General features: G+C 45.8%; 1 protein-coding gene across 1 annotated transcript in view; it reads left to right on the top strand.

Moving 5' to 3' along the window:
• The window catches only part of XKR6 (XK related 6), a 50308-nt gene extending 26427 nt beyond the window's left edge, over window positions 1-23881 (top strand). Inside the window, exons 2-3 of the mRNA XM_059843109.1 lie at window positions 20620-20735; window positions 22709-23881. Of these exons, the coding sequence (XP_059699092.1) occupies window positions 20620-20638 (19 nt within the window). The 3' untranslated portion in view covers window positions 20639-20735; window positions 22709-23881. The remainder of the gene's footprint in view (window positions 1-20619; window positions 20736-22708) is intronic.
• The last annotated feature ends 1070 nt before the right edge of the window (window positions 23882-24951 follow it).

Consider the following 24951-nt stretch of genomic DNA (forward strand, 5'->3'; position numbering starts at 1 on the left):
TTGAATTTTAGATTTAGATTGAATATTAGGAAGGAAGTTTTCCCTTTGAGGTGGGGAAACACTGGCAAATGTCGCCCAGAGAAGCTGTGGCTGTTCCATCCCTGGAAGTGTCCAAGGCCAGGTTGGACAGGGCTTGGAGCAACCTGGGTTAGTGGAACTCATGGCAGGGACTGGAATGAGATGGGCTTTAAGGTCCCTTCCAACCCAAACCCTTCTGGGATTCTGTGAAGTTATTTGATCCTTCTTGTGGTGTTTTCCACCTGTGCAGGAGACACAGAGCCTGCCCCTGTGGTAGCTTCTGAATTTGACCCATTTCAACCAGAGTTTTCAGTGCAGATTTTTCAGATCACAAATGGTTGCTGGGTCCCTGAAAACAGAGGAGAGAGAAAAACCTATTACAGGTCCAATGGAGTAAAAGCTGCCACGTTTGTGAGTTTACCAGGACACAACAGTTATTCCAGTTAACAAGGTGGGGAGCAGTCACAGGTTGGAATCAGTGATCTCAGAGTTCTTTTCCAGCCTAAATGATTGTGTGTTTATTTTTCACCGAATTCATCATTCCTGTGCTCCTATCTTTGTCGATCTCCAAGATCTTTCCTCTTTTGCAGGTAAATCTTTGGGAGAAGTGATGCCATAATCTGATCCCAGGGCTCTGTTTTTCCACCTGCAGCTGCTGATCCCAGCTCAGGCTCCCGGCACTACGGGAGGGGGTGTGCTAGATCTTCACGTGTTCCCTGGATCTATGGGAGCTCCGTGTGTTGGCCTGGTTACAGAGATTTTGTTCGATTGTGTTGGTTTAACTCAGTGGGAGGTTATTTGAGAAGGAAATGAAAGGCTCAGTGAACAGTGAATGCTTGAAGAGGTGTTAAGAGGAAATTCCAGGCGTCTAAGCTTTAGGTTCTTTTGTTTTAGGGTTTTTTCTTTTTGCTGCCTTTTCAGACAGCCAGGTTTTGAGCAGTGCAAGAGTAGGTCTGCAAGCACAGAGGAAGGGATAACTCCTGCAGGAGTGAGAGTACCCCCGGGAAGAGGAGTTTGTGCAGAGGGGACCTGGCAGTCACAACAGTTAAGGGATAGGAGAGTAGATATAGGAGACATTTTTATGATGAGGGGATTGGGGGATGCCAGCCATCCCTTGGGGTTGGGGGTGCCCCATCCCTTCAAAAATTCAAGATCAGATTGGATGGAGCCCTGAGCAACTTTATATCCCTGACCATGGCATGGGACTTGGACAGAGATCTTTAAAATTCCCTTCCAACCCAAGCCATTCCATGATTCTTTGAAGAGTTTTTCCCTGCCTCAGGTGCTGCAGAGGATGATTTATGTCAGAACTGCTTGGTAGCAGGACAGGACTTTACAACAGGCAGCCTTGTTCTCACCACTGAGAGAAGTTATTCTATAAATCAGTTTTATCACCAAGAAGGGTTTCTAGGGGCAGAATTCAGCAGGACAGGTCACAGCCTGGGCTGTCACATCCCTGACCTGTGCTGTAGAGGGACAGTTGCGGGCAGGTGGGGACAGCCAGGTGTGAATGAGGGGCACATAATGCTCTGTGTCACCATGCTGGGGACAAACTCTTACCTGGACAGAAATAATTAGCATGCCTGGTCATCTTAAATGAAAAAGGAACAGGTTTCGTCCCTTTAGAAACTCTTTTTGTGTCTTTCACTCTGCTTGTATTCTTAATTAGGTGGACATTGGAACTATTTTGAAAGTATTTTTCTAGAAGGGTATATGGAAAAAAATCTGATTGTATAAATGGATGAGTGTAAAGTACTACAGAAAAAAAGGACAAGATTGGCTGTTCTGAAATCCAAACTTTACTGTTGAAAGTGATCATGTCAATTATATCAGAATCCTGATATCAGTGAAGTTATGAGAGGGAGACTTGATTGCTGAAACAAATGTAATTTTTACAGCATTAAGATCTGGCCAAAACTTCCATTCTGAGGCAGTGAATTTTATTCTTATTAGACAACTGTGGTCTTCCCCATTTTGCTACAGACACACAGACTTGTTACTATGTAGGCCAAGTAGGCACAACAATATCTCACGTACTTCTCACTGCTGTGTAATTTCTGTCCAAGTTACAACAAAGCAGCTGCTTCCAAAACCCATAATAATTATGGCTGCTGATTTTTGCTTGCTTGGGATCAATATACTGGAAGTAGTGTAAGACTGGAGAGCTCCACTCTGCTTTAAGAGATTTGAGATCTGATCTACACAACGTGGCAGAGGCTGAAAGTGGAAGGCTTTGTTGGAGGCGGTGTTAAAACAAAGTGTTGACATCCTTCTCCACATTTCATGCAGTTCACTTCTCAAAAACAGTCCCTTCTTAATTATCCCTTGGATTTATTCATCTTTCCCAAAGTTTTTTCACATGATTAGTGAAGGGTGGTTGCATGTGCCTATCTTCTGTTCTCAGCAGGATGCTGGATTGCCCTTGCACTGAGCATCATTCTGTATCCCTCATGTAATTCTCCAGTTCTTGAGCATTCCCTGTTTAACATTTCTGCCTCGTTACGTGGGGGTTTCACAATTAATACCACAGCTGAAGTATACTGGGAGATCAGATGATTTATAAAAAGGAGTATAAAAGTCTCATTTCATAAAAATAAATCTCGTGAAACCACGTCTGTAACCTTTAAAGTGAGCAGGAGTACCTCTGGAGAGATGGATTCTGTGAAATTACACTGTTAAGAGATAGAGGGGAGTCTCTCTCTTGGCTTCAGGGCACTAAAACTCAGCCCCTGGTCTTGCTATCCTCTAACAGAGAACCTGATGGGTCAAGAGGCAGCACATAATTCCAAGCCCATGGTGTGACAGAGTTGAGCTGGGTTTAGTACAGGATTGTTTTGCCAGGGACTAAACTGATGCACACAGATGGACCCTGAGGGTGGACATTGGTCCAGCATCTCATGAGAGCCCTGAAGTGGTGAGTTAGGACCCAAGGGAAGCAGCCAGACCATCTCCAGAGGAGAAAGCAGACCCTGGTTCAGCTCTTGCAGTCCTGGTCACACTGAAGAGTCTCCAGAGTGGTTTTGGCAGTGGAGCAGCATCACCTGAGACCAGCCTTGCTTTATTCAGTGCTGGTGTGTCCCATCTGTGCCAGCTGCTGCCTCGGGTCTTGCCCTCAAAGTTCCCAGTCTGGGGCGAGCAGCAGTGAACGAGGCCAGGGTTCCATGGTGCTGCTTTGTCAGCAGAGCAGATTTTGGGTGAGGTTCAGCCACAGCAGCTGTTCCAAGGCAGAGCAAGTGGGAAACACCAAACCTTGCATTGCTTGAGGAGAGATGTTCTCACTCTGCTTACCCAGGAGCTTATCAGGAGGAATCACAGAATGTCCTGAGCTGAAAGGGACCCAGCAGGAGTCCAACCCCTGGCCCTGCACAGACACCTTAACAATCCCACCCAGTGTCTGAGAGCATTGTCCAAACACTCCTTGAGCACTGACAGCCTTGAGGCTCTTTGAAATTGCAGAGGAGAAGTCTTGGTGTGATTTTATGATTCCAAATGGGTTAAAAAGGCTTTGTGCCTGAGCACAGGAGCAAGTCAGGCATAAATCCCTCCAGCTCCTCTTCCAGGCTGCAGGGCAGTTTCTGGTAATTGTTCTCCACAGAGGGAAGTGGAAGGAGTGGAAGGTCTTTTTGCCATCTCCTGAAGGGTTTTTGTCCCTTACAAAGGCAGCACATCTTCCAAGGTGGGTGACAGGTCTAATATTGTAGGATCACAGGCAGGGACACCTTCTACTATCCCAGGTTTCTTCAAGCCCCATCCAGCCTGGCCTTGGACACTTCCAGGGATCCAGGGGCAGCCTTCTTTGGGCAACCTGTGCTAGGGCCTCACCTTCACAGGAGGAATATTTTCCTAAAATATCTAATCTAAACCTCTCCTCTTTCAGTTTGTTTATCTGATGGATTAATGCCCCAAGGAAATGCATCAAGTATATGGAAGAGTGTTCCCATATCACCTTGTCCCTGATGTTATTTAGGTGAAGAGTTGATGATAGCAATAATGGGAGGGGTTTTTAAGCCAAAGTGTTGAAAAGCATTGTTTGTACTGAGATCAGAGAAAAAAATTGCAGGAATTTAAGTAAATAGTTCCATGAAGAGAAGCAACGACCAGTAGAGCTTTTTAGTCTTGTGTGTTGGTACATTTTCCATTATTCCAGTAAAGTTCCCAGCTCAACCTGACTCACCAGCTGGTGTCCAAGTTCTCCTGTTACTCTTGGATAGGAGGATTCACAGCTGCATTTCTCCTCAGGAGACAAAAAGCAAAGCGAGGCAGCTCTGTGCTGGTGACAGCATGAACATGCTCATTGAAAGCTTCATTTAATGTTTATAAACATCAGGGATGACAGAAATGTTGTAACTTCAGCATTTAGCGATTTTTATTTTTAACAAAAAAAAAAATTCAGTTAAGGCACTTTGAGGCTGCTGAAACAGCGAAGCAAACATTTGTAAGTTTATAGGAAATCTGTGTCACGCTTCTCAAGTCTATAGCTGTGGGTAGGAGGAGAAGTGTCAGCTTATCTCCAGGAACTAAAACATCCTGATTGTATCACATAGAATCAACCTCTCAAATTCATTCCTGCGCGGAGAAACCCAGTCACATGAAATCGGCCAGTTTTGAAGAAGGACTTTGAAGCTTTGTGACCATTGGCATTTGTGTCAAGCCAGGGTTATTTACAGGCTGCTGTGAAGGGATTTAACTAATCACTGGCAGCATTATCCAGTTTTTCATGCTTGGAGAGAAGAACTATCAAAGCCCTGAGTTTTGAGTGGGGCCAAAGAGGTTTTTCACTTTGAGGCATCATGCTATGACCTGTGCTAGAGCCACAAGGCAGTGGGTACATTTGGCATTCAGTATGCAAAAAAACAATATTCAGGAGGTAGAAGCAGAATCTGGCTACAAGAGTGGAGGTTTAAACATTGTCCAGGTGTGTTGGGTTTGTGTCAGGAAAGCCAGAACTCAGCTACAGTTGATGCTTCAAGGGAATGTCAGAAAGAGCAAGATGTTTTTAAAGGTGTGCATCTGGCACTTGGGGATGTGGTTTAGTGGTGGGCTTAGCAGTGCTGGGGGAATGGTTGGACTTGATAATCTTGGAAGGCTTTTCCAGCCTAAATGATTCCATGATCCTCTACTTGTGTTCCTTGGCCTCTGCCATGAGCAAAGAGTAGAGGGGTTTGAGCCACAGGGGAACATCAGCAGTGGATAACAGTGAGGGATCACCTGCAGATCCATGAGACCTGCTGGGTTCCACTGGGTGCTGAGAGGTGGCTGGTGTCAAAGCAAGGCCACTCTGAAAATCCATGGAAATGATGGGAAAATGGTAAATATTGCCCCTGTCTTCTTAAGGCTACAAATCCAAGGAGCTACAGGGCAGTCAGCTCCATTTTGACCCCTGAAGAAATTGTGGAATGAGTCCTCTTGAGCAAATTTCTAGGCATTTGCAGGCAAAGAAGGAGTTCCCCAGGAGCAGAGCCCGACCTCCCCCGGTGCCCCCTCCTGTCAGGGAGTTGTGCAGAGCCACAAGGTCTCCCCTGAGCCTCCTTTTCTCCAGGCTGAGCCCCTTTCCCAGCTCCCTCAGCTGCTCCTGGTGCCCCAGCCCCTTCCCCAGCTCCATTCCCTTCCCAGAAAATGGAAGCCACCAGAAGCAGCTCAGGCTCTGTAAACAGGAGCCCAACCACAAGAGAGGATTGACTTGACCACCTTTGCTGGTCATACACAAAATCCCACATCCAGTTTTGTGCCTCATAAGAAGAACTTCTCTGAACCAGAGGGGATTCACCATGAGGCTGACAACATGGGGTGTTTGGACACAAAAAGCATTTATCTGCTGTAATACACTTCTATTTTCAGTAAGATCTTCATTGCTGTGATGAAAAATGAGGTAGATAAGTAGATAAAGTCTCAGTGTATCATGATGTTGTCATGATTGGTGCACTTGCAGGGTGCAAAGCCAGAGTAAGAAGTGAGCCCATAGACAACTCTCCCTTCCCAAATGATTCGAGGGGATTTTTCACTGCAGAGTTCAGGCTGAGAACAGGAAGCATGTGTTCTCCTCAAGCAGAGCTGGCTCTGTTGGCAAAACTGCTACCAAACATCTCACAAAACTACAGAGTGGGTTGAACTTCCCAGGTTTTACATTTATAAGGAAAAGCAGTCAAGTATCTTTCTTTTTTTTTCCTCACCAGCAACAGATTGCACCGAATCCGAATTAGGTGGCTGCCATCTGCTTTCACACAGGCTTGGAAAACAGACCTGCCCTCCTCAGCATGGGTGGGGAGGGTGCTGGGGAATGTTTACAACTCTGTGTTTACGGGATTTGGGATTAATGTGCTGTTTTCTTTTTCTGAGACAGAGTAAAATTGAATTAAGCTTTGAGGGAAACACTGAGTGCTGCTTGTTTTCAGCACTGCAGTGTAATTTAGAAAAATGAGCTGCTCAAATCATTCTCTACCAAAATATTCTGACCTCACCCAATTCAGTTTGGTTGTATCAGCCTGGGATGTGTATTTTGGCATTTTTTCTATTTTCAGTGCACTATAACAGACTCAGGTGATACATTCTGAAGTCTAAGTAGTGAAGCAGAACCCCTCAGAATTTTGGGAGAAAAAGGGGAATAAGGTTTTATGGACTGTAAGGTTGGATAACTGTGGTTTACAGAGTAGGATGTCCATGTTATCATCCCTAGAAGCATTCTAAAAGTGTGTGGGTGTGTCAGTTGAGGACATGGTTTAGTGGTGAACATGGTGGTGATGCTGGGTTGGTTGGACATGGTGATCTCAGAGGTCTTTTCCATCCAGGCTCTGTGAGTCTGTGATTTTGTAATTTGTGACTCAGACATCCCAGAGTCAATAAATCACAGGGTTACTTGACCTTGTCCCCCTGTCAGGGCAGGTTGTGTCTGAGCCACGCAGGTACATCTTCCAATTTTAGTCTTATTTGTTTAAAAAAGTGACAGCATGGAAAAATGATATTAACGCTGAAGTCAGGGTCAGCCAGGTCCTGGAACAAACACCTTTGGGAACCCACCAGGGCTTGTGCCAGGCTTCTCCTGTCCTGGTGTCCTACATCCCTGGCAGCCCCTCATTGCTGGGCTTCTGGGAGTCACACTGAGCTAGAGGGGTGGATTTTTGGGTGGTGACCCCCATCAGTGCAGACAGCTGAAGGTATCATCTGTTTGCAGAGAGCCTTGAGAAGCCAAGGGAAAAACAGGCCTGAATTCCAGCGGTGTGACCCACAATGGATAAGGATACTCCTGTAAGGAGCAGTTCCCTGTCTGGTTATTCCACTTGACTTGGCTGATTTAACTGATTTCCCCTGATTTCACACACAGGGGCTTGGCTTAGGCTTTTCTCAGCTGTGGGGATGAATCAAAGAGCTCCATGGCAGCAGGTGGGCTGGAGAGAGATTTTGATACCAGTGAAGGTGCAGAAACAGTAAAAGAAATTTTTGGACGGTTCATTTATTGGGCATTTCTGTGCCTGGTTTTAGTGTCTGACGTGACACTACAGTTCCCAGGTGCTGTTCAGAGGAGAGCTGAGCAGCTCCAGCACACAAAAAAGCAGCATTTGCACAAGGCATGAGAATACAAAACATCTGTACTTGGATTTGCTTTAGTTTTTAACTTGAAATCTTCAGCTGGATCTGCCTTTCCACTACAGCTCATTTACGCTGCTGCTGGAGGAGTATAATTTATTCTCATGTTTGCACTGCCAGGGTGGTTTTAAGTGGGAAGTGAGATTCAGACCTTCAATTTTCTGGTGGTTTCTTTGTGTCTTGATGACAGATGAACAGCTGGGTGCAGTAGCCTTTAACCAAGCCCCAGAGCATCCCTTCATTGCTGTTAATTCTCAGCAGAGCCTGTGAGACCTGTTGCAAATAAGTCATGGGAGGATAAAGCAAAGCAAAGCTTGTTGTGTCTCAGAGCAGCTTTGTTCCTTCATTTGATAATTATCAATTTGGTTTTAATTATTTAAGCTGTTGTATTCCACATTGTGTCACCCTGTGTCTGTGCACTGCTGTGGATGGGACAGCTCAGGAGCAGGGGGAGGGATTCCTGCTCAGAACACACACAGATTTACTCGTGTGACCTTTGGACATGGAGCAGGGTTGATAAATCTCTGCTGACAAGCAGAGAGGCATCACCACTTGGAATTTGCAAATGTAGAGCAGCAGCAATTAGGGAGGAGTGAGTTTGTATTGCCAGAGCTGTGAATTTATTTAAGGCAAGATGGATTCGGTGTGAGGTGTTGATGAAGAACGTTTTGTTTTTGCCCAGTTCCTGAAAAGCGCTTTTTAATAAATTGCTGATCTTTGGAGACCTGTAAGAAATACCACGGATTGCCTTTATCAGCCTATAATGTGCTTTCATCACTCCAGAGAAGGATGTGAGAGTGATACTAAGTTGGTCCCTGGAGAAAGGCAGGAGACACCGCTGACGGCTCCGGAGTCTGCGTTGAAATGGAGCTTAAATTTCCTCGTTAGCACAAATATCTCTCTAACCTTATCACCAAAGTGCTGCTGCTGGCTTCTCACACACAGAATTACTCTTCTGTAATGCTACAAGTAATTTACCTCAGTAATACTGAGTCAAAAACAACTCCTGTCTGAGCTGTTATGATTTATTGCTTCTTGAGGCTCTTTAGATTGAAATGGCTTTTCCAGCCTTGAAACTCGAAAATGCCTAAATATTATACTCTGCATTTACTACGAGGCAAAATCTGTGTGGATTTGATGGCATTGAGATAATGAAGATGAGATGCTGGATGGCCATTTTGCAAACATTTTCTAAGAATAACATCAAAAAGTAACCAGATGTTAAAAGTGTTGTAACCCTGCTGTATTTCTTGGAATCCCAGAAGGGTTTGGGTTGGAAGGGACCTTAAAGCTTATTTTGTTCCAGCCTCCTGCCATGAACAGGGACACCTTCCACTATCCCAGGTTGTTCCAAGCCTCTGCCAGCACACCCTGTGCTTTGCCCACCCCGTGACCTGCCAGCTCAGGGGTTCACCACTGTGCACACATATTTTATTCTAACATTTTAGTTTCTATGGCTGAATGGAGCTGAATTGGAGTTTGCCTTTGGGGCCAGTTTGTTCCCCTCCTCCTTCCAGTGTGCAGCTTAGCGGGGTTTAAAAACTGCTGATGTTGTTTTAAGGGCTGATTTTCGGGTTGGGCCTTCCATAAGCACAGCAGGGGGAGGAAATTGTTGGAAAGCAGGGGAAAGGCAGGGTTGCTGTGGCTCCAGGCTGGAGGGAAGGGTGCTCCACTGCTGGAGAATAATCCTCTCACTTTGAGGTGCTTCTCCTGCCCCTCCTGCAAGGCACTCCAGCAGTGCTCCAGCTGTCAGCATGAGGAGTATTTTATTGGGAGAAAAACTGGAGCTTTGTAACAGGGCTGGGGGCAAAAGTCATGGAATCAGAGAATGGTTTGTCTTGAAAGGGACCTTAGGGAACATCACACTCCAACCCCCTGTGATCAGCAGGACCACCTTCTGCTATCCCAGGTTGCTCTAAGCTCTGTCCAGCCTGGCCTTGGACACTTCCAAGGATCCAGGGACAGCCACAGCTTCCCTGGGCAACCTGTGCCAGGGCCTCCCCACCCTCACAGCCAAGACTTCATTCCCAATATCTAACTCTGCCCTCTTTCAGCTTAAAACCATTCTCCCTTGTCCTGTCCCTCCATCCCTTGTCCCAGGTCCCTCTCCAGCTCTCCTGGAGCCCCTTTAGGCCCTGGAAGGGGCTCTGAGGTCTCTCTGGATCCTTCCCTTCTCCAGGTGAACACCCTCAGCTCTCCCAGCCTGTCTCTGGCACAGAGGAGCTCCAGGCCTCTGAAGTGACTTGCTTAAATGGTCACTGAAACACCCAGGATGCTGGGAGAGAAGATGAATAGCAAGACGTTTTGGGAAAATTGCAGGGAGACCACAGAGGAGCTTATTCCCATGTGGACTCACCACAGCAGGGATTTGTTTTTTCCGCCTAGGTGTAAAAGCAGGAGGTGTGTGAGCACTGATCATTTTAGGTGAGTGCATTACAAACAGTCCCCTAATTTAGCACATGCTAAAATAGCCCGAGGTTAAACACATGGTATTGCTGAGAGTCTTTATGTTAGAGCACGCTGCAAAAGCAGTGGGTTCTCTTGTTGAAGAGCCTGAACAAAAGAGGGCAGTTATGGGCTCAGAGTCGCTCCAAGCAGCGAACAAAAATACCTTGGAGTAGCAGTGAATGGCGTGCCTGGGAAAAGGAGGGCAAGTGCTCTGCCTTTGTGGTCTGGAGCTCTGTCCTCACGAGGTCGAGGTCGTGTCAGGCAAGAGCTGCTGGCGCAGGAAGGCACCTGAGGTAGAGCTTTTTAGAAGGGCACAAAGTGAAAAACAAGCGAGGAGAATGATTCACCCAGCTCTGCCTGGCAAGCAGGACCAGGGCCCTCGGTGTGAGGACAGAGGCAGGTTTGGGTTTGATTTTGGCCACCACAAAAAGGTAAAACAACATCTGGTTTGTGGCTCTGGAGGTCAAAGCCAGCGTGCCTGAGTGTGACCTCACTCCTCATCCCACAGCACACAGGTTCTGCTTGTGTTCTCATGGGGGATTTCCCTGCATCCCACACAGAACTTGAATATTCCGAGACCCTGGACTGCTTCCATCCCTTGGCATCGTAACATTGCAACAAGCACCAATTTTCTTGTTTTTCTCCCATGCAATTGAAGAGTCGAAATCTGTGATGAATATATTAACATTCATTGAATTATAGAACAGATATTTAGCATTTTTCCTGAAGGATCCTAAAATGCTTTGCAGACACTTTCATGTATCGCTACACAAATGCAGCTGCTTTTGCTTCATGCTTAGATTTAATTTGAGATGAAGGGAGAGAATTTGCTGTGTTATATCACAGAATCACAGAATGGTTTGGGTTGGAAGAGACCTTAAAGCTCATCTCATTCCAACCCCTGCCATAGCCAGGGAACTTTCTACTATCCCAGGTTGCTCCAAGCCTTGTCCAGTCTTTCCTTGGACACTTCCAGGGATCCAGGGGCAGCCACATCTTCTTTGGGAAACCCATACCAGGGCCTCACCACCCTCACAAGGTAATATTTTTTCCTAATATCCCATCTAAACCTATACTCTGCACAGTGTTTTTTACAGGAGGACACATGATGAGTTAGAGCAGAGAATTTTGTCATGTTAGAAGTGCATCCAGTGCCATCCATCCACTCTTACACTTCTGGTGGCCTCAGGCTGAGAGGTGACAACTCAAGAGCTTTGCAATGTCCTCAGTCTGGCTGCACCATTGGAATTTGGAGGTGCAAGATCGGGTCCAGGTATCTTTTTGAGCCAGCTGGGTGCCCCACCATGCATTGCTGTGGGTTTGCAGCTTCCTTTTCTCCTGGAATGAGCAACCCTCCAAATATTCAGGGTGAAAGGTGATAAAATATTGATTTATTCTGAGTTAAGGCAGGAAAATTGGGTGTGGGTGCTTCCTCCTCTCTCAAAGCTCAGTCTCATTCCTGAGCCAAGTCCTTCCATGGGAGGTGCCCTGGGCTTTTCCCTCATGGATAATGGGGGTGTGAAGAGCCCCTATAGCTCAGTTCTCCTGGAAAGCAGCTCCTGCCTTCCTTCACCTCTTCCCAGGGGTGGCTTTGCCCACTGCTGCTCCTGTTGCCCCAGCCCTGAGCAGGGATTGTTAATCAAGGCCATAATCAGCCTCTTTTGGTCTTTTGTTTCCCAGACTGGTGCTCCCTCATTTCCTGTGATTTTTTTCCTGTCTCTAGCAAAGCTGCACCCATTTGAAAGCTCCTGTTCCATCTTCCCCTTTCTTTAAGATGTATTTGTGCAGTTTTTCTTCTCTTTTGTAATCAAAACAATCTCCAAGCCCTGCCAGGATCAGGATTTCTCTGGGTGATTTCAAATGCACTGTGAGAAAGATTTGAACCTGAAGAGACTTAACTTGTAAAATGCACTCAGTGGAAACCCTTCAAATTCAAAAGCTGCTTACAGTGTCCATATTGGATGTTAAAGATGCTGGATTCCAGGCTGGAAAGTGTCAAACACCACTTTTAGAGGGTTGGAGTGGCTGAAATTGCTCTCTTCATACACAGACATCAGGAGGGTGACAGCATCTGGAGAGCCTGGCACGGATTGCCCAGAGAAGCTGTGGCTGCCCTGGATCCATGGAAGTGTCCAAGGCCACATTGGATGGGGCTTGGGACAACCTGGGACAGCGGAAGGGGTCTCTACCCATGGCAGGGGGTGGCACTGGATGATCTTTAAGGTCCCTTCCAACTCAAACCATTCTGTCATGCCATGATGGATGGCAAAGTGAGCTCCTGGCTGCAGTTAAAGTTGGCTGAGACTTCAAAATAACCTAAGGGAGAAGGGGAAAATTGAAGTTTGTGATACCCCAGGAGGTTTGGGATAACCCTTTAGTTTCCTGATGGATGCCATGTCTCCTGCAGCTCCTATGGAATGGTAACAGAGGTGTCCAGGGAGAAGAAGGCCATAAAGGAGCTGGAGCATGGTGCCACCACCTTGGAGCTGCTCCACCTCTAGGCAAATAATTCACTAATTTTTAGCTTCAAATGCCACTTACTTTGCAGCCTGCTGCACTTCATGAAAGCTGCCATTGAGCAATCCCAGTTTTCTTCACAGCTCCCAAATGTTGCAAACACTGTCACTACAAAAGGCAAAGCTACTGGGAAAGTTACTTCCCAAAGTCACTGTGGGAGTTCATTAACATTTAAGGACTTGGGTTCACTTCATCTGAGCTGATCTTGTCCAAGTGTGAAATGGGGGACAGATCCTAATGGGGTGGTCCTGATGTGTCCCTTGAGAGCAGAAATGCTGCTTCAGTGTCCTGTGCCTGGGATATGGTGACTTTCAAGAGGGATTTAAGTGTTCACAGCCCTCACTGAGCTTTTTGGGGAACAGTTTGGACACTTTCATGTCACCATTTCATTGGAGAGTATTGTAATTGTTAAGATCCAGTTCAGACACCTAAAGGAAGCATTGCTTTGAGGCTGGAATTTGTGTATTGGAGACAGATGGGTGAACTGCTGAAGATAATCAGAGGTCAGCTGGTTAAGCCTTATTTTTTGAATAGCCTTGTTGGGGTTAGGGAGCGCTTTCTTAAAGAGTATTTACTGCATAATCTGTGCAAATGAGTGTAAGAGAGCCTTTGAAGGAATTAGTGAAATTCAGCTGAGACTGCTTTGCATTCAGGCAGTAGAGAACTGCTGAAAAACCCAAATGGCTGAGGGATCCTCTTCTGGTGACCCTAAAAACACATTTAAACCTTCTTTCCCACCTGCCAGCCTGATCTGTGACCTCACCATGGCCTGACAAAGTGGAGTTCTCGTGAAATGTGCTCCAGCTTTTAAGAAGGGGTAGTTAAGATCACTTTTGCTTCAGAAGAATGATGGGAAAATGCTGACACTCCTCATTTTTGAAGGAAAAATCCATATGCCACAGCCTTGTGTGAACAAATGTGGTGTCTGGGCCGGATGGACAGAGTTAGCTGGGCAGTGATGAGTCTGCTCACAGGAAGAATCTGCATCAAAATGTGAAGTGATGGAAGCTGGAGCAATCAGGGTGGAAAAATAACTATTTATTGGGAGTGTTCCCACAGCTAATGCTGGGATCATGATCCTCTTAATGTGCCGGTGCCATGGCGTGCAGTGTCCCAGCAGGGCAGCACTTACAGTCTGTCTGTCTGTCTGTCTGTCTGGAAAATCCTGTGGCATCTGTGACAGAGCCACAGAGGTGCTGATTCACTCCTTACCTCTGCTGGGTAGGAGCAAATGGCAAATTAAATGGGGCTTGATGCAGTAGTTGGTGCTGCACTGAGAAAAATCTTCCTTCACGAAAAGGTTTCACGTTTTTAGGTGTCAGGACAGGCTTGGAAGGAGCAATTTCAGCAGCTGCTGCTGCCTCTGAGGGTTTCTCTGCTCTCTGGGGTGATGTGGGAGAAGATTTTTTTTTTCATTCTTTACCCTTGGAATAATCGTAAAACTTGGAGAAGAATTTAAACCATCCTGATGCACTTTGGGACAGCTGTGTGGATCTGTGCAGGGGGTTGAGTCATGTCCTGAAGAAAGCAAATTGACAGGAAGGATTTAACTTGGCTTTCCTCTAAGAGTGGTGCTGCCAGAGGTGCTCAGGAATGGCAGATGCAGCAGGATCTGGTGGAAGCAGGCAGACCTGCACAGCAGCTGTCCCATGGCTCAGGGTGAGGCTGCACAGTGGTCCCCATTGCTGGCTCCACAGCAAATCTGACAGTCCTGCTGCTGTTTGTTTTCCCAATATAAAAAACATAAAATATCCCATCTAGACAGGCTGGGAGCACCGGGGGTGTTCAGCCTGGAAAGAGAAGGATCCATGGAGACCTCAGAGCCCCTTCAGTGCCCATAGGAGCTTCAAGAGAGCTGGAGAGGGACTTGGGACAAAGGATAGAGGGACAGGACAAGGTGGAATGGCTTAAACTGAAAGAGAATAGATTTAGATTTGAGATTTTAGGAATTCTTCCTGTGAGGGTGGTGAGGCCCTGGCACAGAGTGCCCAGAGAAGCTGTAGCTGACCCTGGATCCCTGGAAGTGCCCAAGGCCAGGTTGGACAGGGCTTGGAGCACCCTGGGATAGTGGAAGGTGTCCCTGTCCATGGCAGAGGTTTGGAACTGGATGGTCTTTAAGGCCCTTTCCTATCCAAACCATTCTGTGACTCCAGATGTGACAGGAGTGCTGTGGGCACCACTTCATTAACATTCATGTCTGGTTTAACTTCCAAGAGTGCTGAGCACTCCCAAAAAGCTTCTGGAAGCAGAAGCAGAGACTTTGTGCTCAGTCAGAAGAAGATGAAGCACTCTGCACCCATCATCTCTACACCTTGCCTCAGGGTTTCTGGGCCATTTGTGGCCTGGTTGTTTTTCCCTGCTGCCAGATTTAAACTCCAGCCTCTGGAGCAGTGATAATCCAGCCTGTGCACTGAGTTACAAGGTCAGGAAGAAACCAGAGCTGCCAGCAGGACCTGAGCAGTTTTTAGCCATGGATCCTCCAACCTCAGAGTGTTGTCCTGTTGCTGGAGGTGTGTTCCTGTTTTCCCTGACATCCTCCACTGCTGGCTCGTTCCAGGGACATGTTTGCAGGACATTCCTTTTCTGATAGGGTGTCCTGAAGAGCTGGGTTTCCCTCAGTGTTCTCAGGACAGATTTCCTTATTTGAATCATCATAATACAAGTGACCAAAAAAATGACACAAACCCTAAGTGCTGGTTTGTATTTACTGTTATCCTGAAATTCCTTGCTGGGATACTGCTGCTGGATCCTGCTCTGAAAAATGCTCTAATACCAACAGTGAGCAGCTAATTTTGTCCTTTGTAAATTTAATTTAGACTTTCAAAGGGCTCTCCCTTGACCTCACGAGTTTAGGGGAAGCTCTGTAGATGAGTGTTAGCCTATTTTCACTGTCATTGTTCCCAACTCAGGTGTTTCAGCAATCTTTCCCAGATTTTCATTAAAAGCACCAATGCCCTAGTGTATAATGCTCAAGTTAAATCCAGCTGTATTCATGTCTTACCTGATTTCTCATGCCCAATTTTGGTTGCTATAAGAGAACAGGAGGACGACCTCCCTCTAAACGGAGTGTTCCTGCCATGAGAAGAAATAGGAGTACGGATTACACTTAAAATTTTACTTCTGAAGCACCAATCTGTGTTCATGGAATTGTTCTGTTACTGCTCCCCAAGGCACACTGTGAACTTGCAGTGGAGCCACTGGACATAAATAAATGCTTTAAGCGGTTTAGCTGGAAGTGTGGCTCCTCACCTTTCCCCTTTTCCCTCCTCTGTCTCCATTCCTGCCTCCTGCCTGGAACTGCAGTGATTTGAAGGCACTTGTATCTTATTTCCACATGGCTGCCTTGGAGATCTTTTCTACCAACTTCCCTCTGGACTCTCTACAAACATTAAAAGATGTTTGAAATTACTCAACCTCAACGGTGCTTGAAATTGAGCCATGTTCTGTTGTGTCAACAAAGTGCTGCAAGTGCTGATTGTAGAGGCCGGAATAAAGGTTTCCAGCTCTGGTGCTGCTGCCCACAAAATTCCCTTATTAAGTGATGTTTCCCCACCTGGGAGCTCAATTGTGCTGCTCTGGTTGCTTATTTGTCCATCTTCCTTTATTTTATTTAGATTCTATAATCAATGAACAGGTTGGAACAGTTCTGCTGCAAGGCTTCCACCATCCCAGGTTGCTCCAAGCCCTGTCCAAGCTGGCCTTGGACACGTCCAGGAATCCAGGGGCAGCCACAGCTTCTCTGGGCAACCTGTGCCAGGGCCTCCCCACCCTCACAGGGCAGAATTTCCTTCTGATGTCCTATCTAAATCTCTCCTCCTTCTCCCCCTTTGTCCCATCCCTTATCAGCCCGTGTAAAAAGTCACTCTCTCATTTCTTCCCTGCTTGTTTTCCTTTGTATGCTTGGATCTACTCAGAAATTATTTGGGGAAGAATTAAGGGCTTTGTGGTTTATTGCAAATTTGTGATATTACTTGGAATCTGAATAATTTCATGGTGCCCTACTTGGCAGTGCTGTGTTTTTTATTAGAGATGAATGTTTCAGAGGTGGAAGAGGATTTCCTCTTCTTCACACTTTTGTTTCCCATGAAGTATATGGAAAAGGGGCGATGAGGTGTAATTTGTCCAGTTTTGGTCACAGATGGTGTCTTCCCTGAGCAGCCTCTGCTCTGGAGCCAAGCTGGGAGGGCTGGGGGTGCTCACCTGGAGAAGAGAAGGATCCAGGGAGAGCTCAGAGCCCCTTCCAGGGCCTAAAGGGGCTCCAGGAGAGCTGGGGAGGGACTTGGGACAAGGGATGGAGGGACAGGACACAGGGAATGGCTTCCACTGCCAGAGGGCAGGGTTAGATGGGATATTGGGAAGGAATTCCTGGCTGTGAGGGTGGAGAGGCCCTGACACAGGGTGCCCAGAGAAGCTGTGGCTGCCCCTGGATCCCTGGAAGTGTCCAAGGCCAGCTTGGACTGGGCTTGGAGCTGCAGTGTCTCTTGAGTCATTTCCCTTCCCTTGGCAAGGGTTTGGAGATGGTATCTTAGTTCCCTTCCATCCCAGACCATTCTGGGTTCCTGGTGTCAGATGGAAACCCTTTATTTTGGGAACACTGCATTTCAGTGGGTGCAACACAGTCTCTGTGTCTTTTCTAGCTCTGTGTTTCCTCATTCCTGCAGCAGCTTTGATATCCTGCAGTAAATCCCTGGTCACAGCCCACTGTCATCTGGTGTCTGAGGGCATCCTTTAAGCAGAGGCGAGGATTGAGTTCATTTTTCAGTTCAGAGAGTGTTTCTGCACTTGGTGAGCAATGAGCTCTGCTGGTGCTGGATCAGACATTGAAAATATTATTTCTCTGCTGGTCCCACCTGACAATGAAAGCAGCAGATTTCCCTCAGTGTCTGAGGTCAAAATAAGCAAAATATTTCAAGGGCCTGTGATTCCACAGTCAAGTCCCATGATAGCATTGGAGCTGCAGATTCCATGGGGGGAGGTTTTGTTGTCTTCCAGTTGGGATATCCCAGGAGCAGTGCTGTGAGTGCCAGACCTAACAAAGCCTGATATCCTGGAGTTCCTGTCTCACAGTCAGCTGCTTTGGGACCCAGGGGGAATCTCAGAGAATTGGTGAAGGTTTTGTGCCATTTAAAGGGCTCTCTCTTCTCTGCAGATCCTTTGGTGCTGAGAAGAGAGAGGTTCACACTTCCTTTTTTTCCCAAGGGTGAGCATAGAGGAGGATCCACCACCCCCATTCATCATCAGGGTGAACTTTTGGGGGATTTTGGGCCTTTTTGTTCCACAGGAATTTGGGGTCTAGAGAGGAAATCCTGTGAAGAGCAGCTGAAGGAGCTGGGGTGCTCAGCCTGGACAAAAGGAGGCTTAGGGGCATCTTCTTGCAGCCCAAAGGTTCCTGTTTCTCCTAACACTTTGTTGAGAGAGGAGATAGACTGGAAATCCCAGAGGATGTGTGGGTATGGGAAGCTGAATGAAAGGGATGCCTAAGGAGGACTGAAAAAATGTGGGTTTCAAGTGAGAACGTGGGAAGGAATGCTGGCTTGGCTTTGTGAGGAGGTTGTAAGTCTTAAATATTTGAGTTCCCTGAAGATGTTTGAGGCTAAAATAATAAGGGAAAAGAACAGCATGGCAAGTACCTGATAGCACTGGCTTCTGCAGTTGCAGGGATTCAGGAGAAACTTCCAAATGCAACTTTGAAGAGTCACCATTTAGGAGAGCAGGTCACAGACCCCTGGAGGTTTGGGCGTATAAAATGTTGTCTGTGCTCCAGCCTCCAGAGGGAGATCCCTACCGGGGTGTGTGTGCATCCCTGCCTATTTTGAAAATTATCCACATTTTTGATGTGACTGTCACTGTCTAAAAACAGGATTTGAGGAGCTTAGGAACCTTCTGCCATGTGACAGTGTCATTCCTGGTATGTGAGGATCATGGAATCACAGAGTATCCTGAGTTCAGAGGGATCCATCAGGATCACTGATCCAACTCCTGGCCCTGCACAGACACCCCAACAATCCCACCCTGTGCATCCCTGAGAGCGTTGTCCAAATTCTCCTGGAGCTCTGGCAGCCTCGGGGCTGTGCCCATTCCCTGGGGAGCTGTTCCAGTGTCCAGCCTCCCTCTGGGGGGAAAAGGGAAGCTCAGTGGTACCCACAGCTGTAACTCTGGTTTCCAAAGAGCTTTGAATGCTCCCAGCAGCTGAGTTCCCTCCCTCCCTGTGCCATCCCCGCTTAGAACGTGGCATTCATCTGAAGTATTCATTAAGATGGGGAATTATTTGCATATTATTAGCATTATTACATGGAAATAAAGCTGCTGCTGGTTCTTCCCTCCCTCTATGTATCTTTCATCACCCGCCTTTATAAGGCTCTGAATCCTGTTTGTTGTGTGACAAACTGGGCTGATAAATCTCGTTACTCACTTCAATGGCTGGGAGACTCACTGCACATTACTGAATTTGGTGAATTATGTAATAAATGCATAATTAAAATTAAACCCAGAGCTTCTCATGGAACCTCAGAAAATGCCGTTCATCATGAATTATAGAGAAACCTACACGGGTATTAAAATTTAAGCCTAATTATTTAGATTTATTTTCAATCAATATTTAATATGTTACCTATAAGTTCTTGCAGACCCACAGCAAATCTGTTGTTGTGGCTTTGCTGGAAAGCACAGAAAGTGCCTGTGTGTGTGTAGAGTGAGGTGTTTGTTTTCATGGGGCTTCATAGCTTAATATTTGATTACAGAAAGGAAAACTCCCCTGAGCGTGGTGTGCTCAAAAATTTTTTCAGCCACAGGAAGTGTCTGCAAGGAGTTGGGTTTTGCCCAAGTCTTTCCTCACTTGATCACCTTTGAATATTGCCCAGAGAAGCTGTGGCTGCCCTGGACCCCTGGAAGTGTCCAAGGCCACGTTGGATGGGATTTGGAGCAACCTGGGATGGTGGAAGGTGTCCCTGCCCATAGCAGGGAGTTGGAACAAAATGACCTTTAAGATCCCTTCCAACCCAAACCATTCTGTGATTGTGGTTTACTGGAGGAGAATCACAATAACAGGAAATAATTTACTCAAATAAAGCACTGCTTGGTTGCTCACTCATCAAATTGGTATTAAAATAAACTGAAAATCTTTTCCCCGATGAATTTCTGCCCTCCTGGTTCTTACTTCAAGGCAGCTGCTGTCAGGTTTACACTTGAGATGTGCTAAAAACTTCCTCTCTCTGTGCTTAAAACAGATTTTAGAGATACTTTCCTTGAAAAGAGATGGGATGTTTTTCAGGCAAACAGCCTGCAAGTTTAATTTTGAAAGGTTTGTCTCTTAAGTAGCAAATTGAATAGAAGGGATTTGATTCCCTTAAATCCCCGATTCTAGAGAAAGCAGCTTGAGATCTCAGTAAGAGAATTAACACATGGGTTAAACTTACAATAAGAAGGAGGACTTGGAAAATGCCTATTCAGATGCCGTTAAGGAAATAATAGGATTAGTTCTTGTCGTGTCAGTGTGGATTCCTCAAACTGGGGGCTGTGCTGACACACAGCCGGGCTGTGTCGCTGGTCTGGCCGTGAAATTGGGGACAATGACAATAAAGATGACTTTTCTTAGAGGCACATTCCTTTGAATGTTTAAGCCAGTGCTTGTGTACACACACAGGGCAGGTAATTCGGGATGACAAAGGAGCCCCTAATAATCCCCCTCCCTCCCCAACTGTGCTGTTTGTGGCTGAGGTGATGGCAATTGCAGCTGGGTAAGTGGTGAAGAAGTCAGGATTACACCCTTGCAGCGTATTTTCAGCTCCTGTGAACAGATTTCTGTTCATTTCTGTCATCTGTTGCAAACACGATGTGGTTTCTTACCTGTCATTTTCACCCCTTTATTCCAATGTATATATATTTTAATGTATATACATTATACCCATTGTTTAGGATAAAGCATTTTTATTCTTTGTTTATATTTATTTGTTTGTTTTCACTGTTCATGACAATTCAGAATCCTTCAAAAAACCATTATTTTACTTTTCTTGTGTTTTCCATTCCATAATCACCCATGTGTGTCTTTGTTTTTAGCTTAAACCAAAGAGACTGAAGCACTAAGGCAGAATTTGGGTTATTTTGACATCACCTGATTCCGTCATAGAAGGAACTGTAGGAGACCAGCGCTCTGGAAAACTTCCAGCAAAATGGTAATGAGACCAAGAAAGGCTTCTGTTGTGCTGTCACTCTTCTGTTCTTGTCTTCAGCCACAACTTCTGCTGCTTTGCAAAGCTTCTCTTTCCTTTTCCATGAGGTTTCCTCTTGCAAATAGTCCTGGGTATGCCATAATTCTCTCCAAAAGTACTTTGGGAACTAAAGGGGAGTTTAGGCAGCATTGTACAAACCCAAAAATTACATGAGAAGTTGTTGCTGCCTCTGGAAGTGTCCAAAGCCGGGTTGGACAGGGCTTGGAGCAGCCTGGGATGGTGGAAGGTGTCCCTGCCCATGGCAGGGGTGGAACTGTGTGGGCTTTAATGTCCTTTCCCACCCAAACCATTCCCTGATTGTGTAATTTTGTGATTCTATGATTCCATAACTAAGAATGAAATAAAGTTTTGTGTTGACAGGTAATTGGCAAATGTACCAGATTTCTCAGTCAATTATCACCAGAAAATTTATATATAATAATATCATAACATCATAATACCACCAGTGGAGGAAACAAGGTGGGCACGTGCTCAGGCTATTTCCCTTTCCATGTCAGAGCATTCCAAAGCACTCCTCAAGCTGGAACTTAAGGAAGCAAATACCCAAGCCAAACAGCTTTACAGCTTGGTCTCTGACAGAGAGTATTTGCTGTGTTTTGGCACAGGATTTATTTAGGGGGTGTGTATGAAGCTTGGAGAGAGCTCTCTGCACATTTTGCAGTGGCAGCTGCTGATGTTGCCTCTAGTTGCAGCCAAAGCTGGGCTGGTTTCAGCTCTGTGTGTGTTTTAGCTCAGTGTTACTCCATTCTGGAAAGCTGAATGATCTCACAGATTTGGAGCTCAGCAATATATTATCTTATTTAGCTTGCAATTCAAGATTTTGAGGAATTATTTAGAAAAGCTGCACTGAATGCACATGTTTACATGCATATAATTGTATCAGGTTACTCTACCTATATTTTTCTTACTGTTGGACTGTTCTTGCTTGAAATCCTTCTGCTCTCCTCTGAGCTGTTCCTTTCTTACTCACTAAAAGGAGTTGCTGTCCTTTAACAAAAAGTGCTTATCCCTATTATATGTCTTTTAAAATGTGTCCATTTAAATTAATATTTAACAGAGCAGAGACATGTCTGTGGTATAATGTATCCACTTATGGCTAATCGTTATTTGAGGTGATTGAGCCTCTTTGTACTTAATTTTTTGTGCTTTTTATCCAGCAGAATCATTTGTAGATTGCAGTGTAAGAGCTGATTTACACCTCAAAGTAGACTATTTCTCCTGCAGCTCTGCGTTTATCAGTTACCAGCATCCTTTTAGCAGCACAAAGGGAGCACTGAGTGTGGAAGGATCTCATCCCAAACCAGAAATCCCAACTCCTGTCCCAGTTTAAGGTGTAATTACCAATCAATTGGCACCCACCTGTAAAATTATTTTCTTAAAGGCTTTGAAATGGGTAATTTACACTGCTGGGATTTTTTTTATTCCATCTGACTTCATTTATCTGTTCCTTCACTGAAAGGGTGCTCAGGCACTGGAACAGGCTGCCTGCCCATGGTGGAATCACCATCCCTGAAGGGATTTCAAAGCCATGTGGATGTGGCACTTGGGGACAGGGGCCAGTGGTGGTCCTGGCAGTGCTGGGGGAGCTCGATGACCTTAAAGACTTTTCCAATCTTTAAGATTCAGTGATTCCAAGTGAGGTGCCCAGTCAGAGCTGCTGGTCTTGGCTCTCTCAGTCATTGACACTGCCATGTGTCCTCTCCTAGAAATCCTGACCTTTTGGCTCCAGCTTTGACTGGGTCTGCACCTCAGACACTGAACCTTTGGTGGGATGAGCTTTGCCACCCCATCAGGGATCCCTGAACATCCTCTTTTTATTTCATCATTTAAGCTTTAATTGATCGATAATGGTTTAATTAAGATTTGAGCATTGCTGTTTATTTAATTTTATTCTTTTCTCTTTTTTTGTTTTGTAGGTATGAAAGGTTTTTATGGGTGGTGAGATGTTCCAGTGTTTGGATCAATCTGTTCATTTAATGTGGGAAGGAGTGGAATTTTTTTTTTCCTGTTTTTTGGTTGGGTTACTTTAAATTTCTGGAATTTTACGTCAGCAGAGCTCATCCAGGTATAGAGACAGAGAATCATGAAATCAGGATGGTTTGGGCTGGAGGGGACCTTAAATCCCATCTTGTTCCACCCCTCTGCCATGGGCAGGGATACCTTCCACTATCCCAGGTTGCTCCATCCAACCTGGCCTTGGACATTTCCAGGGAGGAATTTTAAGAGATCAGATGATTTTTAAGGTCCCTCCCAACCCAGTCCATCCTGTGATTCCCTGATTTTCTAAAAGCTCATCAGAAACAACTCCACTCCCCAGGATTTTTAACGTGCTCTGTTCTCCCTCAGCCCCTAGCAGAGCAGGGCTTTAACTCCCAGCCTGCTGGGTCTCCCGTGCTCAGACATCTCTGCAGAAGATTAAGCAAGTTAGAGAAATTAGCTTTGATCCCTTTCTGCCAGCATAGGATTATTCCACATCACACTGGGTTTGAAGTTTACACCTAATCCAGTTTTACACGGCCCGGGGGGACTGGGCTCCTCCGGGCTGCGTCTGCTGCAGCCTCTGATTTAGTGGCACTTCCTTGATACTGAGATTCAATTTGCATTCCCATTACAGCATCCCATTCCATCCTGTGCCATCCCATAACGCTGCTGCTGCTTCCTGGGATCGGCCTTCCCAAGGCAGATGGATTGTTACCCTCCCTGTTACCCTCCCTGTGCTGTTTTGGGTGCTCACTACATTAATATACATTGATGTATATTTAAACCACACTCTTGCAAACAGCTCTGGTGTCCTGTGTGGAGCTTTTCGAGCTGTAGGAACAGTTTTACGTATAAAAAGGGTTTGGAATGTCCAGCCTGGATCTTTGTGCACAGAAACAACTGGTGTGAAATGAAATTCCAAGAGCCACCTGTGCAGAACTGATGCTGATCGTGGCAAAGTGGAGTGTCCTGTCTCCATTTTCCAGAGATTAACTGCTCAGTCCTGAGGTTTTTTTTATCACACTACATTTTATTTATGATATTTGTAACCCCATAGGTTTTCTTCCTAATAAATGTGTATTTTCAGGCCAAAAAAAAATCCTTGTCTGTGATCCTTTGAAATGCTTTTTTACAGGTATTCAGCATCCTGAACATTTTCTCCTCACACACACCAGGCATGGGGGTAGCAGAGCATGCCAGCCAGGAGCTGTTTGAAGTCCCCAAAAGGTGCATTTAAAAGTGACAGCATGTTTTGCTGGACTGACAAGAGCTTGGTTTAGCATTTACATCACTCCCAGGGATCTTTCAGGAAGTGCCTCCTGGAGCAGAAAGCACTGGATAGGTCAGAAACGTGGTTTATACACCAAAACCAGGTTTATAGGTAACAATTTCAAGTTTCTAAGGGTGGCTGTATTTTAGTGGGAAGCCCAGGAGATCCCAGAATGGAGTTCTCCTCCCTGTTCCTGCCCTGTGCCTTCCTTTCATACACACCTTGTAAAAGTATTTAATTTTTCTTCAAGAATGCAGCATTCATAGAAGGAGAGAGTTTATAACATTCTTGTAGCATGGTTGGCGGAGAATATCCCTGTTTTTCCAGGCTGAGTTGCTTGGACAGCCCCTGCTCCTGCTTTTTCCTTCACTGGCAACAGCTCCTTCAGAAACTAAATCCATCCCAGTGATATTTAATCACAGAGTCACAGAATGGTTTGGGTTGGAAGGGACCTTAAAAATCATCTCATTCCAACCCCCTGCCATGGCCAGGGAACCATCCTCCTCCCCCAAAGCTGTCCTTGGCAGAAAAACACCATTAATCCTGGTGGGAACCAGCAATTCCAGGCATTTCACAGCACCCCTGTAGCAAAGGTGTTTTGGAATTGCCCTCCCCCATCCTAACAAGGCTTTGACCATACCAGGAACACCCTCTACAAAAAAAGAAGATTTTTTTTTTTAAGCACATCAGCTCTGGAAGGTCACAAGGCTGTCAGAGTCACTTATCTGCTCTCCTCTGGAAATGGCATTTCTGGAAGGCTGTGGCGGATGCTGCTCTGCAGTCTGGGCTGGATCCTGCGGAAGGGCTTCAGGAGATCCATCAGATGCCCTACTTAATTTAAAATGTTTGGAGTTTCTTTTATTTTTTTATTATTTTTGTTTTGTTCTCCTCACTGTAGTAAAATTATTT

This window comes from Haemorhous mexicanus, chromosome 3, assembly GCF_027477595.1.
Source record: "Haemorhous mexicanus isolate bHaeMex1 chromosome 3, bHaeMex1.pri, whole genome shotgun sequence".
In the NCBI taxonomy this organism is placed as follows: domain Eukaryota; kingdom Metazoa; phylum Chordata; class Aves; order Passeriformes; family Fringillidae; genus Haemorhous; species Haemorhous mexicanus.